Source organism: Anabas testudineus, chromosome 19, assembly GCF_900324465.2.
Source record: "Anabas testudineus chromosome 19, fAnaTes1.2, whole genome shotgun sequence".
Lineage (NCBI taxonomy): Eukaryota > Metazoa > Chordata > Actinopteri > Anabantiformes > Anabantidae > Anabas > Anabas testudineus.
The window spans coordinates 2,166,806-2,186,293 of NC_046628.1; the positions used below are offsets into that span (position 1 = coordinate 2,166,806).

The following is a 19,488-nucleotide window of genomic DNA, read 5'->3' on the forward strand; positions in this document are numbered from 1 at the left end:
GACAGAATGCATTTCTAAATTAATGCGCAGGGAGTTATCATATTATGGGAGGTTTTGCCTGTGTGTCTACATGTGTGTTCTGGAGAAAAGAGATGCAGTGTTTCACTTGGGAAGCGTGTGAACATGGCAGGATTTTTACTTTTCTTTCTTGTTTGAACTTCAGCTTCAAGTGATTGATATCCCTGTTTCTGTGTTTCTTCCTCTCGCCTTACAGCACAGCCGAATCCGCCGAAAATTCACGAAGGATGGTGGGCATACAAGGAGGTGGTGCAGGGGAGCTTTGTTCCAGGTGAGCCTCATAACAGTGTGCTGCACTTTGATGCATGGAAGATTTCCACAGAATACTGATTTCCTCGCATATACTTCAACCACAGTGGGTGCTTGATCCTGAAGCCGGCACTTATTACATATTTAAGATAACATCACGCTACCTTGCCATTGGCAATAGGTTTATTTTCTCATTCTGATGAGACCTCTTCGCCCTTCTTACATGCCTGGCACTTTTTCGCTGATTGATTGACGGCAGTTCACTGTTCTTTCCACCGTTTTCATCTTGTTACGTATCTGGATGTCAGGCCAATTATTTTTTACGAGATTGTGTTTTTCTGCTGAGCTGAGGTGCTCCAGTTAAAGCCTGGAGGTGGCTGTGTGTTTGAGTGTGTGACCATGAAGTCGTGTCTATCTTTATGAGGACTAAATGCATCTGAGAACAATTAGGAGAATTCGAACAGAGGTCACTTTGTTGGTACACTACTCTGGAAACACCAAGGTGAACTTTATATTAAGGGGGAAGGTAAGAAGGAAAATTTGATAGAAGTAGAAATATCACATGGCAGCAAGAGGGTTACGGTTATAGTTAGGTGTTGATGTCAGGTGTCATCCAAACCTTAAATAAGATTTTTTATGCTACTTTCACCCCAAATGCACATAGTTACATAACCAATGGTTTGCTCTTGCAAGCAGTCCCATGCCACAAAATAGGGATAAAAGCTACATTACACCTGCCAATGCTCAGGCCTCCTGTTAAGCCTCAGGCTACAGCCGTATCTAGACATCTAGGTAACATTAGAGGAGATAAGCTGACACTTTAAAGAACCCTTTTCTTTTCAAAGGCAAAACAGGAAACATAAACCATCACAATAAAGTTGTGTTCACTGTGGGTGACTAGAGACTAGGCTAGCAAGATGTCTAAGGGCCTTGAAAATCACAAGGACTCAAAAAAGGGGCAGGTTCAGTCTAACAGTATATAACTGAAGAACTAGAGTTCAAGTATGATGGCCCATAGGTACATCATCAAAATAGTTTTTTATGTATTAGAATAACAAACTGGGTTAAAAGAAAAAAAAATTAAGTCATGCCTCAAAAAAGGTTTTACCATATAACATAAAAATAAATAAATAAATATATTACCAAGGCTTGCCTCATAGTCTAAGTCTATATTGAGGCATAGTTTCAATTGTCCCAGTGCCCTTAATGTAAGAGGTGCATTTTAAAAGGCATGGTTTTTAGTTATTATTTGTTTTGTTAGTTGTTTTTATTTTTGTTGAGTAAGTTGTAATTTTCTAATGGACAAAATTTCAACCATGTACCTAGGGGGCACCATAGCAAAGGCCTACAACTAATCAGAACTGAGGAAAAATATGGTAAAAATATAAACGACTTCACTGAATAATCTATGAATTTTTTACATTTTTAGAGTTTTGAAGTACAGTAATTCATAAATTATATATTATTTTAACATTTTCTTATTCTAGAATTAACAGTTTTGTGTAACAAAGGGACGTGAGCAAAAACTGTTGCTTCCAATTTTAAATTTTAGCAAGTGTACTGGATCCATTGAGACATTAAATGAAAATTTTGTGCTTAACATCTACTGCGGTGGTAGTTACTTGGCACTTTGCAAGTCTACTGCTTTCTCAAACTTGTGGACCCAAAACTGTGTTTGGTCCGAGAAGTTGGCATATTGCACTGAAGGCTGTGGTTGGAGATAGGATTCTAGGAAAGGCTGTGATGTAAACAGTGTATTAGTTGTGGCGAGTATACAGTAAGTAAAAGCATCTGTTTTCCAAGGCAAACACTCCAGCTTTCCCAGCATGCCCAAGCATACATAAATAAGTGTCTGTTTGTCCTTCCCTCTGGCACCAACCACACAGCGGTTTGCTGCTCTGTTTATATGTCGATCTCTTCTAGCAGCACTCCTCTTACTTTACTAACCACCAAACAACAGCTGGGGCAGTTAAACACTATTCAGGATCCTCAGGTGTCCGTGCAGAGAATTCCCAGTCCTAGTTAACCTCATTCTGCAGCCGGCAGGATTTCATAGCCCGGACATAAAATAGAAACAAAGGAGTTTAACTGCAAACAAAGCTCAATTTAATGAGACAGAGAGAATGTTGAGGGGTTGTATTGGACACGTTCTACTTGCGCGCTGAGAGGTAAAAAAAGATTTAACTGAATATTGAACTGAAAGGCACATGGGGGCTCGTCATTCAAAATGTAGCACCACAGCTACTGGTTTTCAAAGTAAAACTTTACTCCCTGTTTCCCGGCTGTTCTATTTTCAGCTTATTAAGGATAATCACAGCAACAGTTGAAGAGACACTTATATGATCTAGATTTTGAATATGTTATCACTTGACAGCTCGGAACAAACTGTTAGGACTTATCTTATGTGTTTGATTGGCAGCCAAAAAAATATTGTAGAAATTGAAATTGAAGTGAGGCTTCTGCATTGCAAGGGAAAGCAGTAATATCACTGTAAGTCCCCACTTAGCTCCGGTACAGCTCGTGCTATCAAAGCTCTAAACGCTCCCCACTCCTTTTCACCTGTAAATGGCCCATTTTGCTTCTCTGAAATGCCTCTCAGCAGAGGTCAAAGACTGCGATCGAGCATCGTAGAACATTTGCACCCCAAGGTTAGCAAAGCAAATGTAATCACATTCTCAGGCCCGTGTCACTGTGGTTGACCTTTGGAATACTGCTTATCCTTTCTGAGCTCTCTCAATTAGCTTTAAATTTGGAAAAGGTCAGATATAACTCTAAGTGCTGCGCCAGTTTCCCCTTTGCTCTCACCTCTTCTTTCTCAGACCTACAGTATTTAACTATTTCACTGAGGGTTAAAAGGTATGCAATTAGTCATCAGTTTGACTTGTGGTTCTTTTTACAGTGGAAACATGTCTGGCTGAACCATTTATTTCAGCCCTGCCTCATAGAATTGTATATTACTTTGCTCATTTTACTGTAATTAATGGAAGCACGCATGACACGTGTGATTTATTTAATTTATGTGCTCATTCGTTTTTGTCTGGTGTATGATTTCATGATTCAACTGAACTTTAATTAACATACCAATGCAAATACACATAGAAATTATCTTATTAAAATTTTCCTAGACCTGCAACTTGAGTGGCTGCTGTGGTGTACAAGTCTATTTAAATCCATTATAATGTCAAAGGCACCAAAAATAGAATGTAAAAGCAGAGCCTGTATTCAAATCAGCTAATAAGCTGCCACTGTAATGTGTCACAGTTATGTAGCAGTATGACTAAAATATGAAACTGAGTGTTGTTTTTATTAACATAATTAGTTTAAAAGATAATGAAAGCATTTCATTAATTGGTACACACCAGTTTGACTTAATGAAATCATATGACAAAAGCTGACAACCATTGCTATTCTCTAAGTAATCAAAAGTAATATGAAAAAAAAAAAAAAAGAATTGAATTAGCATAGAGCATTAATAGTTTTACCAATAGCTAACCTTTACATTTTCAACCCAATAATTACAATGATGCAAATTTTGCACATAGCAGTCAGATCAGTGATGCCCGTGGGAATGAACAGAATTAAGATTTTTTTCTGATCCATCAATTTACTTTAATGGATCAGTAACTTGAAAATCGGAGTCTGGTCTTCCTGCATGCACAATATTTAGCAGGCGTCTTTGCTGTTTTGACAGTGCGCTTCTTGAAGAGACGATGCTGATATAGAAAAAATAATTTCCTTAATATTTAACTCTTCTGGGCATTTTATTTTCAAGCCTACTTTGTGTCACTATGTCACACATGTCTGGTATTATCATTATGGCCTTTCATTAATGTCCTACTAAGTAACACCAATTTATCCTGTGTTATTTGTTATTTTTAGCCAGATTTTGATTGCTTTTGTGCAATGTGAAACAGAAAGACAGTGGGGATTCTACTGTACATCTCTCAGACGGTGTGCATGTGCTTTGAGATATGATGTCACATTTATGAATGCTTGGCTACTGTATGTACTGTACAGTGGGAGAATTGGGTCTGATTGTACTGTTTTCCAATGCTGTAGCCGGGATATTGAAAATACTGACACCTTGAGTCCACGTTACTTAGAATACTGATAGCTTAAGTCCAACTTTTTATCAAAAAAGATTGCTACACTAACAGCAGTGCTGTGCATCTTCTGACTGCTTCACAATTAAAACTACAGCAGCAGTACAAAATAGGAAAACCGACATAAAATATTTCAGTTGTGAGTTCCTGCTACACTAAAATTAAAGGATCATTCTTGACCTTAGAAAAAGCAGTTGACAAGTTAAACCTAAGGTGTGCTTATTCACTTGTTCTAGGCCTTTTGGTGATAACACTTTCTATTTATTACCAGGCAGAGCGTATTTATTTATCTACAGATGTTTAAACTTCCTTTACACTCAGATTTCGTGTCCATGTCGGCCTATACCAGCTGAGCATACCCCATGTGTTAATGAAGACTATGTGATACAGCTCAGAGAAGGTCCCCAAAAAATTCCAGAAAAAAGGAAAAAATGGCACCAGCCCTGCTATCTTCTTTTCACTGCCAGCTCCCTCTTCTTGGCCAGGCTGTGTGATGTCCCTGTGTGCCAGTGGATCTTAGAGTTTTGGGTATATTTGTCCCTCAGTGTGGCTATAATCCTGCTGCGAGTGTCTCTGTTGGACCAATGTAATGGGACATCACTGCAGTGTTTGGAGCTGTAGGGTTTTGCAGATGTTGTCTCCAATCCAGGGCTAACAACAGGGTGGGGGTGGACAATGTGGGGGAGGACGGAGAGAGGACAAACTTAACGGCAGGAGATAGGAACTGCACGGAGGGCAACTGCAGGGCAAAGAGCCATGCGAGCGCTTAGAGAAACTGACAGACCGATGCGTTTATGGAGCTTATAGTAACAATGAAATCGCTCAAACACACCCTCATATAAGAGAATTACTGCCACAGCCCTCCACACGATATGTGTTTGTCTCGTGGCTCCATATTAAAAGACATTCTTGTTTTTGATTCAGGATTAAATTGTTGAACTGCCTACTTACACTGCATGTGGGAAAATAATCAGGATGAGTGACAATTATAATTCTACTCATTAACAGACACACTCATTTTGGTTTTATGCTCCTATGACATTTTGGTTCTTACTAAAGTAGAAATAAAAATAATTCTGTCCTTTTAGCTGCAAAAAAAATTGACAACCAGCAAAGAAAAAAACATATCTTTGCCCTGTAATATTTTTTAAAAATAACTGGTGTAATTAGCAACATATACACAACAGATTAGAACAAACTGTTGATGACAGGAGCATCGAAGAAAAACTCAAAAACCAACATGAACAACCTCGACAGAGCATTTACATAGACGCTTCTAAAGCGACTTACAAGTGAGGTACAAAGTAGTAAAAGTAAAGTGCAATAGGAAGAGTTGTTTCAGTTAGCAGGGGTGAATGCATCGCAATCCACTAACTGAACAATACTTTAATGAGCTGAAATATGGAGGCCATAGCACGAGGTGCAAACCTCTCATCAAGGAGTCAGAGAGTCAGGGTGTAGTACAGAGATGAGCCAAGTTTTATAGACAGCTGAGACCAAGATGAACCTCTACCAGTGTGACATGCCATCCAGAGTGTCACAGTCCCTCAGCTGCCTCTGCTAAGTGATGCATGGCTTTGATTTCTTCAATTGAAATGAATTCAGTTTTGTTTTCATAGCACCAAATCACAACAGAAATCATCTCAAGACACACTACAGTGTAAGGTTTAAGACCTTTACTAAATATAGGCGTAAACAGAATTATATAGAAAGCCCAACAATTATTAGCAAGTCAAATCATTTAACAGTCATGTACAATCATTTATTCCTGCCACAGTACAAATTTAGTTTCGGGTTGTATTTGTTGTCTTTAAATCTGCTGATTTCTGAAATTTCCAGACCTTCTGCTGCAAGGGTAATGGCAAAAAATAGATATAAAATAGATAAATAGATAAGAGACACTGATTTAAAGACAACTAGCCATGAACAGATGGAAGCAGTTAGAGGTAGAAAAGTGGCTAAAAACAAAACAAACAAAAAATGGCCATGATGCATGCAGATTTATACAGTTATTGGAGGGACAGCAGCCAAATTCCATTAGTCTCTGCAGTTTGGGTAAGAAATGTCAGACAGGTATCTCAAAACTTGGCTGAACTAAACCAAATCTGTCTGCATGGATACATATCCCTACGGGGAGCAAATAATGGGTTTGTATGTAAATCAGGTGAACTGACCTCTTGAAAAGTGCATTTGCTGGGGCAGTTTTGGAGCCCTGCTATCATGTCAGCCACTCTCCTGATTGAAATGGGCTCAAATCAGTTGGCACAAGTGTAGAGTTATATGCGCTGTGGTGCTCTAGTTTACATTATTGTTGTGTGTTTTGCTAACTGAGCGTAGAGGACAGCTCTTGGTCTTGAATGTGCAAGCATCCCATCTAATCATCCGACCTTATCATAAATCTCCACACATTTTGTGCTGTTTTCGGAGGCCCTCAACCCCCGTCAGAGCGCTTTGTCACAGCTTCTCATCGCCAGAATTTAATTTAATCCTGTGTTTTCCCCTCCTTGTGCTCTTGTTTGATAGTCAGATTTTCTCAGCAATCAAACAAGTGGCTGCAGTTTGCAGTGCAACTTGTGAGCTGATTAACAATTTTATTTTACGTCCCACTGAGATGAGAACCAAGCACCAAATATAGTCACAAAGTCCAAAAAACATGTTGTTTTGTACTGAATACTTCAGAGAAGCCCCATTCGAAATCAATGGAGAAGGCTAATTGGCAGGTACTGGTGTCTGGCAGGTAGCAAGCTCTTCTTCAAGTGACAATCACTGATCGAAAACCAATTAAAAGAGCAAAGACACCGTCGGCAGGGCCGTGCACGCTTTGCCACCAGCAGATCTATTTGGAAAAAATGGGCATTCAATAACACATTGTCGGCTTGTTTTCAATGTAGCCAAGACAGACTCTGTTCTGGAGGAATAAATAAGACTTTGCAGGAGCTACTTCAGAGTGGGGGTGGGTCTGATGTGGAGAGGCCTTTCAGTGCTGGAATCAGTGCATTCAGAATGCAGGAAGCTGTTTCTGACAGCCAGCACTGCACACCAGAGGCTGTTTGATGGACCTCAAGCATCTAACTAAACAGATTCGGTCCCAGTGGAGACGACATTTGCGGGGGAAATTTCTCCTCCCTATCGTGGTGAAATATTACCTTCTGCACTGATATGGCACTGCACTGTTTTTCCACTTTGGCACACACTGGTTCCAACCTAGTCTTTCCCCCCTCTTCTAGCTGAGTGGATCCAGAAATGGAACAGGAAATGCTTTGAATCAGTTTGGCTTGACGTGTTGGAAAAGCATCTGTAAAGTCTGTTACAGCCTGTTTTGACTGTTTGTATGAGTGTGTGTATATATATATATATATATATATATATATGTATATATATATATATATATATATATATATATATATATATATATATACATATAGTAGACACTGGCATCATGCACAGGACCTTTATTGTCATGGCTACAAAACTAAACTTATTATTAGTTATTGCACTAAAACAAGTTAATTAGGTTGAGGGAAATGATTGTTGTTTGTGTTTAAAACTGTAATCAAACGAGTCTCTCAATTCAATGTCCCTATATGAACTTTTCTCCCACTCTCATAATGTATCTACTGCCCTCCTGGTAGGTACAACTGGCAGGTAGGTATGCCTGCATTTTTGTTTTTTAGATATTTTTGAAACAACAACAAGTAATATAATGTTTATTGCATTTCAAATGTTTGGAGTAGTTAAAATAGTTTGGTTGTTTTCCTTCTAAACAGGAACCTTTATACAACCTTCTTATTTCACCTTGTGGCAGACGAAAAACAGCTTCTGTCATTAAAAATGCATAAATCTCAATTTCCACTGTAACTACATCACAATATGACATTTCAGTCTTTAACAGTCAAGACGGCGTAAGTCACATTGTGGAAAGTGTAGCACAGTTTTCATCAGAAAATCCAATCCGGTGACAAGTCAGGAGTTTGTCAGATTGTAAACAAGTGGTTCTTAGGGACTGACTTAAAAAATGGGAGTCAGCTTCACACACCTTTGTTTCTCACACAGAAGTCACAGTGCATTTTACTGTATAATCTTTCTATTGCTATTTTGCCCATTGCATTTTTTTCTGCTCGCTCATTTTTTTGACATCTTGCTCCGTTTCATACATTTTCACATTTTCATCTCGTGTCTGTCAGTTGGTCCTACAGCTTTATTTATATCAGCCTCCAACTAGCCACGTACTGGAATTTTCACCAAGGCAAAAAAAGATGTAATAGAAAAAACAAAAAACAAAAAAACAATAACTTTAAAAGACAGCAAAGTTGCTTTGTTGGCTAAATAAAAATCAATAAACGCTTTCCCTTCTCTCCACACACTTCTCCCTTGCACAAGCACACTCAATCCCCAGTCACCTACAGGAAGCACTTGACCAAATAAACCCCTGTTTATGTCAGACTTCAAGTCATTCTGACAATCTAGCAGTTATACAGAGTGATGTCTATAATGACAGCTGCAGTTTGTGCTAAATTATACATATATGTATATATATAGACATGATTGACACAGAGAGGGGTTTCTGTTTATCTTAGCTAATGCATTGAATTGTTTGAACAGAACAATAGGAACACCAAAATGACCTCACAATTAAATCAGTTTCAACAAACCTGCATGTTAACCATCCTTGAAAGGAGCTATTGCAGCACCTTTTTTTCACACTGTATTTATTTTAGCCAGACACACTTAATTATTGTCTCTGCTGCTAATGCTGCTGCGTAAGAAATGTATGTATTAATATACGTTGCACTTTCTACGGTGTCTGTAGCTCTCTTTACTCTTAGTAATTTTTCTTTACCTGCGTTTTGCTGAATTTCTGTTCTGTTGTTAAATTACTTCTACCGCGCCTGAGGAAGGTGGCTGTAAATTAATGAGTGGAACTCTGTCGTATGCTAATGTAGTTGGTTTGCACCCAGGCTTGGCCTTGCATTGTTCTTCTAGTTGGAACCACTATAATTAAAACACCAAAACCCATCCCTGGGAATTGTGCTTGTGCTGGAAACATTGTACGGTGCACAATTTACACCCAGTACCAACATTTAGTGCCACTGTTGGGAGCAATATTGTCTTTATGTAATAAGGCAGAGATTAAAGGTGTAGCAGCCCAACCCTGTCTCCTAAAATTTACTTTTCTACTGTATACAACTAACTAGTAACTGCAAATACATTTTGTATGTAATCTAATTGCACCTGAATTGCATTTTCTAGTATACATAATAGAGGATATATTGACAATGAGTAACATCATAGGCCTACCATGCCCCTCAATCACTTCCTCATCAAGGAAGTCATAAAAGATCTGAAGAAACATTCATGGTAGTCCATGCCTTTCTCATCTTAAAAGAACATCATAGATGCAATCAAGCATGGTGGTGGCAGCGTAATGTTGAGTGTACGCTTTGCTGCTTCGGCGTCAGAGAGAATTGCCATAATGGAGGGAGGAGCTACCTATTATTGGTACTAGATCAACTTTGCCTCCAAAAATGAAATTGTCGTTTCGGGTTTGCTCAGGTTTGAACTGGATTAATGCTAATTTACTTTGATGCTTAGCAGCTCTTTAGTATGAATGACCATATAAAAACATGGAAACAGCAAATGAGGAAATGGAAGAAATTAGAGGCAAAAGGAGAGAGGAAAAGTCAACAAGCAAGCAAAGAAAAAGCAAAAAGGGAAGATGAGAAATGGATAAAATGCCTACCAGGATACACTACTTGGGATTATTGAACTGCATGTACTTAAACTGCACCCGTGTCTCGTGTACTGTAGTTGAACGGGGTCACCTCCTGCATGTTACAGTGCTCGCAGCACTTGATAGACGGCTCCTCTTGACAACTCGTGTCCAAGTGTCACACTGTGTTGCTGCTCTCTGTCTAACTCAATGTATGTCTGATGGAGTTCGCACAACATCTGTGGTAAAAACCTGTGTGTGGAGCGTCAGAGTGGTGCTCAATGTCAGCACGCACACACACACACACACACACACACACGTACAGAGCGACAGATAATTCTAATAATTTCATCAGAGAGAAGCAGAACATGTCAGGCTGCTGTTAGAGCAGTATTTACATTTTGGGTAGCCTTCTGTCAACTTCTAATGTGGCGTTTGGAAAATCCGACTCAAACACACACAGGTGCATATGCGCAGCGACACACACTTGTGTACACACAGTGACAGCTGTGGGTATTAAGTGGCAGTGTGATGGATGGGGCTCAGACAGGATGGCCCTCATAACCTCCCATTTATTTACTCTCCACTGAGTGACAGCAGGAGGAGAGGAGAGGAGAGGAGAGGAGAGGAGAGGAGAGGAGAGGAGAGGAGAGGAGAGGAGAGGAGAGGAGAGGAGAGGAGAGGGGGAAGGAAAAGCCATGGACAGAAGAGAAGAGGAAACAAGAGAGGAAACGTGAAAAAAGAAAATGTTAACCTTAAGACAAGGGGAAAGGAAAGGAAACATGGTGTTATACAGTAAGTATAACACCATGAGAAGACAGAAAATAGCAGAGGTGCACAGATAGAATGGAAATATAAGCAAGGGAGAAATTAAAAAAGGAAACAGCAAAGGAAGGAAATGAAGGAGTGAAAAGAGGTAAGGACATAAAAGGAGACAACGTTAGTGAAAGACCCAGTCAGAGCAAGAGCGAAGGGAAGGAGACGCGGGCAGGGGAGGAGGGGGAAGATGAAAGGAAAGAGATGAGAGGACAGGGGAGATGGTAGATGGGCAGCGAGGGGTTGAGGAGGGGGTTTATGAGGAGAGAAGTCAAGACTGAGTACGACCAAGCGAGGAGATGAAAGCAGAGGCAGCCAAGTGGAGGTTAAGAGAAAGAGAGCAGTGGGATAAACAGAGTTGAAGGTTGGACGGAGGACCCAGGGTTTTCTTAAAGACTCGTATAGTAGAGAGAAAGAAAAAAAAAAAAACTTTTGGAAATTGTCCTCGTAGTTGAAGCCCTGTGATGACGGGTGCAGACACTTTCCTCACCTGCTTTTAAATCCTTCAATTCCACAGGCCACTGTGAATCTGTGCCGGGCTGTCAGTCACCGAGTCGACTGCCACGGACGAGAGGGGAGCGCTCGTTTCCTCACCGTCCCTCGTTTGATCTGCGCTGATCACTTAAGACACGTTCAGTCAAGGCGGGGTGTCTGAGTAACTCTGCGCCTTCACTCCATCATTACTAAACCAAACCTGCGATTCTCTGTTCCCTCTCTGTTTCCACCACTTCCTCTAAACTTCATTTCATTTGCTCTCTCACTATTAGTTGGCTTTCATTTACCAAGATCCTGTATCACATGAATGAAAAACAAGCAGACATGTTGTTTTGCATGGAAAGTTCTCATAGTTTGCCTCCTTCAACCACCGTTTGGTTGCAAACGGCGATGTTCCCCTTAACTTAACTTAAGTTTAACGGCAACGGGAGCCTGCTGCTGTCAGATTCTTGTGCTTTGTACAACCAACCATCCACCTCGACCTGCTCCTGCTGCACACTAGATGGATGTCACGCTTGGTGAGTTGATTGCCGGTAAATATAACACATGTAGAAATGACAAAAGCAACATAGAATAATCTTCAATATTCACGTTATATGGAATGTTTAAAGTGAGTTCAAATAAACTTTTAGCCTCCTTTACAGTGAGGAAATCTCCTAGAGCCAGTGAACAGTGAGGTGTTGCTACATTTCACATGTATAGTTCGTTTTCCCTGTCAGCTGATGGAGCCTGGGCTCTCTTTGGTTTCATTTCCAGGGCTGTGCGGAGGAGAAAAAGGACCTCTCCGACACATTTCTGTCATCTATTTCGATTTCTCTCACCAGCTTGAAAAGCTTGCACTGTACACTCACTGTGATACACACACACACACTGACACACACACTGTCTCACCTACAGACTAGGCACCCCGCGCAGGTTATGTAATCATAAAAAAAAAAAAAAAAACCTCATTTCTAATTTGGATGCTGCAGGTGAGATGCACCCTTAAGAGATCCGAAGTCTACTTTTAGATTATGTGTTAATTTGCAGAATGTGCACATGCAGCTAGAACACTGATAAATATGCATACGCAGGGGCTCGCTGCTCAGGGAGTGGAGTGCGAATTTGACCTGTCTGCCTGCGCTCTTTCAAAATGGAAACCTGCCTTTAATTGCAGCCTGTTAGCTGTTAGCTTTTGGCAGGCTAAATGTGATTCAGCATTCATTGCGTACATAAGACAGATATTTAAATCTTCTCCAGACAGTATCATATCAAAGGATCCAGTGATGACCCGCTTTAAATCTCACCACTCACATCTATGCCAAACAGCATTTCCTTTTATTGATACTGATAGTGCACCGGGGGGATTACAAATTGCGATATAAGTCGAATAATCTGTGGCCGTCTGAGCCTGGCGCAGGACAAAGAAGATTACAGAGGAAAATACACGATTACATCTGGTTCCCCTCGCCTGCCTCGTCCTGTTTATTTTAGGTTCGACGCTACTCCGTCGCTGTGTGTTTAGCTTCTCAGGGTGGCATTTACGAGAATTAGAGTACAGCTGCTGTGTACTTACAGTGCAGTAAGTTTGCTGATGCTTGTATGTTATGTTTTTGGTTAATCATCTCACACCCAGTCCCAGAGGAAAACAAATGGAGCACAATGCTCAGGACAAATTGCTTACAGATGCCTCAAGGTGATTATGATTCACCTTCATATATCAGGCGTTGTTGTAATGTGAAGAAACAACTTAAATGCGTGTCAGCTTTCGAGATCGGTGTTGTTTTTGAGGCTCTTCAGTACTGACCAAACCAGCAGCCGGAGGCAGGTGAGCAAAATGATGATCACCACAGAGTAACACGGGTGTCGATATATATAAAATGCCTTTTTTTTTTTGTCTTCGAGGATCTGCAGAGGAATGTCAGCGGAATGCAAAAGCGGAGGATTACATAATACGCCTGTGCTCTGCGCTGCGTTTGTAGAGTTGTAAAGATTAAGCTCCATCCTCGGGCTTCTCTCCCTCTCTCGCTACCCGTTTCGTTTATGGAGGCAGAACAGCAGCTCGCACGGCGAGAAGCTGGTCGACTGGTGGAGGAAGAAGGCCGTCTGAAAGTACAACGCTGAGTGCAAAGGCAGACAGCGATGGCTTCAAACGCAGACAAATCAATGGTGGGCAAACACAACAAGCGCCTACAGCTGCTGAACTGTCTCAGTGAGGAGCATGTGGAGAGCAATTCTCTGTAAAGTCAGCTGTAGAGAACAATCAGGAACCACTTGATGGCTGCGCATGTAAAAATAATTTAAACTCCAGTTTGACTTGCTTTTTTCTGGTGCCTTCAACTGTATCTCAAGGTTTTACAAGGATTGAACTTGGTTCGTCACTTGGTAACCCATTCCTTTATTTTAAGACTGTCTATGGTTTTTGATGATTTCCTAATGTTAACATGCTGCAGTTTTCCTCCATGATTTTCACAATCCATTATCTTCTTAGAACTTGTTTTAACAATAGGAACATTTTTTTACTTTATATGTGGACATATTCCCATATTAGCACATGGATTGGACAGTAACGCTATATGACGATTTTTCTTATAAATTCTGAGAAGAAAACACCAACTTCAACTTCAGCTGTACATTACTAATACTAAATAGTACTAAAAACATAAACATATATATTTTTATATCTAATTCTGTCTGACCTCCTGGACAGACAGAATTGCATGTCACATTGTCCCACCCAAATATGATCAAAACGTTATGACAGAAAACATTTCAGCAACGCTTCAATCGCTATTTTCAACTATGTTAAAAAAGCAGGACCTGCTTCACACTTCAAACATCATCAGTGAAATGACTGGTGGTCAGACATCCACTAGATAATGAGCAACGTGTATTGTTTTTACAGTGCAGTGAAAATACAATGTGTGCATGCGCTGTGCACTGACTCAAATTTCTGCATTCATCCATCAATTTCTGTATATTCCTTGTTTATGGATAGGTTATGTGGATATGAGCAAGAAAGATGGATTCCACCAGTAATACTGAAAACTACTGTCTACTATAGCACAGAATGCAAACCTGTTGAATGTATGGCATGTATCTCTGACTGCTAGGCCACTATATCACCACCGCCACTATACCTGGTGTCTTTTAACTTGTACAATCACACACAGAGACGTAAAGAGCCTCTGATGCATCAGTTGGAGTTCAACTCAGCGACAGCGGCAGGGGCAGCATGAACATCTGGAGTAGTAGTAGTGGTAGTTCTACAGGTAATCTGGCACATGTGTGAGATGGTACTGGGCTCACTGACACCTACATAAAAACTTGTAAACACAACATGTTGCATGATGTGAGCTAGAAAAACCCATAGCTTCTTGACCTCGCAACTTCAGTTTGGTGCTTTCCTACAAAGAATTATTGTGTTATACATAAGTAATGATCATAAAAGAGTGCAACTACTCCTCACATACTTCCCTTTTGAGCATCTTTAGGTGAGGGATCCATTTTTCATGCAAACCACCATTTGAAAGCCTTTAAAATCCTGCAAACCATTACTTTCACAATTATATTTGCCTCTTCATTTTCACTGTGTGCCGCTTTCCCTTATACCCACAAGTCTGCTCTCATTTTAACACATCAGTTACTAAGTAAATGAGATTTGCTCTTAAACCATATAGAGAGGTATGATTTTCCTAGTTCCATGTAAGCCTGGTGTGGCACCCTGTGCATGACATTGATGAGGAGATAACCTCATGTAAATACATGAGCTGCTGAGGGCTGGTCCGGCAATGGAATCTCCATTAAGTTGGGTAATACAGCGCAACTCTGTTTAAACAAAGCTCCTCAGCGGGACTCTGCTGCAGTTCAACCCCAGCGCCTGTAGGATTCCTCACCGGAGCGGACTGTAATGAGGAAGGAGTGCCTCTGAGGCGGTTGACCCCCTTCCCCCACCACCCACTGATAACCAAATCTGCTCCACAGATCTGAGCAAGGACACAAAGATGAATTAGTGATGCTGAATTCTCAGCAGGGGCTGGGCAAAATAGGCAGATAATGACATAACTATTCATTAGCCCTCATCTTTGGCTTTCCTTTCATCGTTTGTGCCCAGCGGTGATCTTTTTCTTATATGTTTTACAATATGTGGAATGACATTGTGGTCAATGTCCTAGAGACTGCAGTAAGATGATGATGAAAGGGAGGTGTAAAAGCGCGAGGAAGGAAGTATGAGGTGTGTTTAGTTTATTCTTGATGCACTGTGGCAGCCTTTTTACTCAATCTGCTCTTTGAAACAACCTTTTAGCAAATGTCTGATTGAAAAATTACAGCAGTGGCATGAGACACTCAGCGCTATGATCAGTTCGACCTAGTCAGATTCTTTTCAGTTTATATACATGTACCGAGACTCATCTACTGTACAGCCCCTAATCCACCAAATCACTCTGCTAATGAATATTTCATCATGTCGATACTAGTGCTTTCTCTCAAAGGTCATAAAAAAGCCACCCTCTGCGATTTGTAACCAAAACCTTGTTGACTCGTCAGTTTTGTAAAGTAACACATTTCTAAGACATTGACATGAACAGAATTAATGGTGCTTTTCATGCATGGCAAAACAGATTACTCCTTTTAGCTCCACTGCAGCCTTCGCTGCAAAGTTTTAGCTCTATCTTTCATACACTCTCCTCTCGCTGTAAACTTCTAAACTCAGCAAGCTGCCTGCATAGCAATGAGCAATGTGAATCAATGGCGATGCAAGGCAGCTGAGATTATGATATTATCTACAAGCAGGCAATTGTACCCACCCGAATCAATCAATCATAGAATGGCTTCCAAAGGAAATGACTCAATTACTGCACCTGTCAAACTCACCGAAGTCAAAGATAAAAAAAAAACAAACCAACCAACAACTAGTCACTTTTTAAAGTATTGAAAACTGTGTTGAATTCTAAAGGCCTTTGATCAGGCTGTGGCTGTGATTGTCAGTCTTTTAAAAATACGGTATAATTAGATGGTGATAAATAATTTTCTGTCAAGAAACATGTCAAATGTGGAACTGCGCTGTGTTTCAAAGATTTTAACATCAAAAAGGCCACTGTCATACCCCCATGTAAGGAGTAAAACTGTGAATTATACAACTTGATGAGTATTTAATTCTTCTTTTTTTCTTTACTCTCATGTTGCAACAGATGTCCTGCACGGGTTCACATGTGCAAACCTGTACTGTGCGACAGATCAACCTGATTCATTTAAACGTTTGTTGTTTCTTTTTGTCCCATCAACCCCAAGCTCGCTCTGTTTGGATTGGCCGGCTTGCAGAAATCTGCAGGTGGACTGAGCTGTGGCAGGAACATGGAGACTGAGCAGCACCCTGCTGCGGTGGATCATCAAATTATATTGTCAGTCCTGTAAACCGCGATTACCTGTGACTCCAGGTGGTTAGCTGCTCTGACTATCTGAGTTTGCATCTGCAAGGACAGCCTCCCTGCTGGCTAGCTAATGAAATATATTACAGGTGTTTCCACCTGCTCCGAACAGCAGGTACAGAAAGCCACGGAGGTCACAATTAGTCTTCTTTTATCCTCCATTCATTTTTATGCCTGTTTTTATTTAGTTTTATTTTGCCAGTAGAGGCATTTATAAACTGTTGCAAAGTGTGCTCGGCGTGTGTGAACGCAGTTTCATGCACCAGTGTGTGCTACAGTTTATTTACTGGTGTGGGTATATGAACACTATCTGCTCCCACATGACATAGAATCTAAATAAAGATATGCTGCTCTTCAAATGTTTAATCTCTAAATAACGCTCACCTTTTAAGTTCTGTATGACTCTATTTACCCAGCCCCAGATAACAGTGAATTGTATTATATAAATATTATAAATGTAATTATAAATATTTAGCCTCAAACCCAGACGTTCACTTCTGTAAACTAATTTTACCTCAAATTCAAACTGTAAAAAAAAAAGACATGTCCCCAGATGATCCCTCTGTTGTTCTTTCAAATGAGTGCCAATCTCATAAATCAAACAATAATCAGGCTTATTCTGGTTTTAGAAAAAGAAGATCTCCAGTTTTAGATGAAAATGACATTTGAAGGAAGCACTGATTTATTTTTCGTTTCTCCATGAACCTGATCCCAGATGTGACTTCTCAGAGAGGCAGGAGGCAGCTGCAGGGTGCTGCTCCTCAGCTAAAGGTCACGCAGGGTAATATCAGTTTTATTATCACCCTCGCTTCATTTGAGATCATCCATTCCCCGCTGTGAGCATTAAAGGGCCACATCTCGAGACTGTCAGGCCACAGACCAGGGGAAGAATTTACACCACGGTTGGCCTGATGTAAATTCAGCTGTTATTTTTTATGAGCTGCGGAGGGAGGCACAGTCCTGAGCTGTTCGGCTGTTGGAAGTGCAGACAAATGGATGTCATTGACCGGTATTGTCAAACAAATCACAGTCGGGAATGGTCCAACATGATCCATGTATGTACAACTGTGTGTATGCAGTCAGTGTGCATAAAGACCAGTGGATATTTCACTCATTAGAACTAAAAAAGACAGTCAGTCATGCTTTCCCTTATGCTTCAAACATAAAACAGTCTGGACACATGTACAGAAAATAACTATTCAGATAAATCTTTAAATCCATCTTTGAGTCAATGTATATCCACAAGCCTGCAGGAGTGTAAAACTAAAAATGAAGAAAAGAATGAAAACACAAGTAGAGTAAATACAATATCTGAGCAGTATTTGAGGGATTTTTTGATACAGTCTTTTGTTTTTCTTTTATATTTTGGTCTCCTACATTGTTAATCCATTGTTGTGTTCCATCAATGCATGTTATCACATTCACGTGTAATACAGTTTTATTGCGTGTGAGTCTTAAAATTTGAATTTAGTCAAATCCTCCATTGATTCTAGTCTGTTAGCATAGATGAAGAAGAGACACCATTCAGTTGCAGAGCAAGAATCCAACAGTCACAACATTACACAAGTGACTTTAATTAGCAACAGCTGATGTAGTCTGCCATCTGTTACTTCTGTCATTTAACTAACTGAGGTGCTACCTGAATGGTTTCAGCAGCAGTACATTAGACTGTTTGTGCTAAGAATCTGTGTCAAGATTTTAATAATGTGCTTAAAAACTGAGAAGGGGAGCCACAATGGAATACAACAGTAGTGAAACATAATCTGACCTTGGGCAAAGGTCAGTCGGTTCACCCCTGAGTGAAGTTCCTTCAAGGTGTTCTTGAGATATTGTGTTCATAAGATTTGAACAGATGTCAGGTCACAGTGACCTTGACCTTTAGCCACCAAAATCTAATCAACTGATTATAGCCACACAACAGACAACTGATTTAAAGTTATGCTAGTATATCCCTGACACGTTTGTAGGAATCATCTTCTTGTTTTACTCCATTGCTGGTAAAACTAAATTAAAGAATACCACTAAATGACATGGACGCTGTTTCTTATATCTGTGTTACATGCCAGAAATGGAAGAGCTGCAGTTGACCGCGTCTGCATTTTCCATATTCCAATATTTTCAATCTTGATCTTAATGATAATCTCTGTTGGAAAAGTGGTGCACATGGGTCTTGAAAACATCAGTAGGCAAGCACATTTGAAAGAGATGGGAGACTTGGCATAATATCACAGAAAAACATGGAGTCTTTCAGTCTAAGTGCTACTATCAGTAGACCCCATTAGTTGTTTTTTTCTTTGGAGTTGTTGTTGTGAAGGTTTGAAATCTCCAGGTAGCACACCACAGGCAGAAGAGCATTCAGTGGACATAATTTAATTCCATTTAAATTATGTTCACTTAATATCCCCAAATTATAGCACATAGCAATTAGCAATCCCTAATACTCTATAACATCTATTCAGTCACACGGTTAATAATATCAGAAGGAATAGTGGAAAAATAGAGCTAAATATTAGTATGACCTGTTTCTTGTTCATTTATGAACAGTTAAAAGATAACATGTGCAGTGTAGTAACACCTGTGGGCGTAGTTCATTGTTCATCATTATCCTTTTCTGTGGATGTTTATCAAAACTGACCTTTGTGTATTGAGACCTTAATATACATGCTGCTACCAGCAGACTTACTTAAAA

The 19,488-nt window shown here is 40.1% G+C and overlaps 1 protein-coding gene across 1 annotated transcript in view; it reads left to right on the forward strand.

Moving 5' to 3' along the window:
* ca10a (carbonic anhydrase Xa) overlaps nt 1-19,488 on the forward strand; it is a 177,429-nt gene that overhangs the window by 20,532 nt on the left and 137,409 nt on the right. The window contains exon 3 of the mRNA XM_026350502.1: nt 215-289. Coding sequence (XP_026206287.1) covers nt 215-289 — 75 coding nt within the window. The remainder of the gene's footprint in view (nt 1-214; nt 290-19,488) is intronic.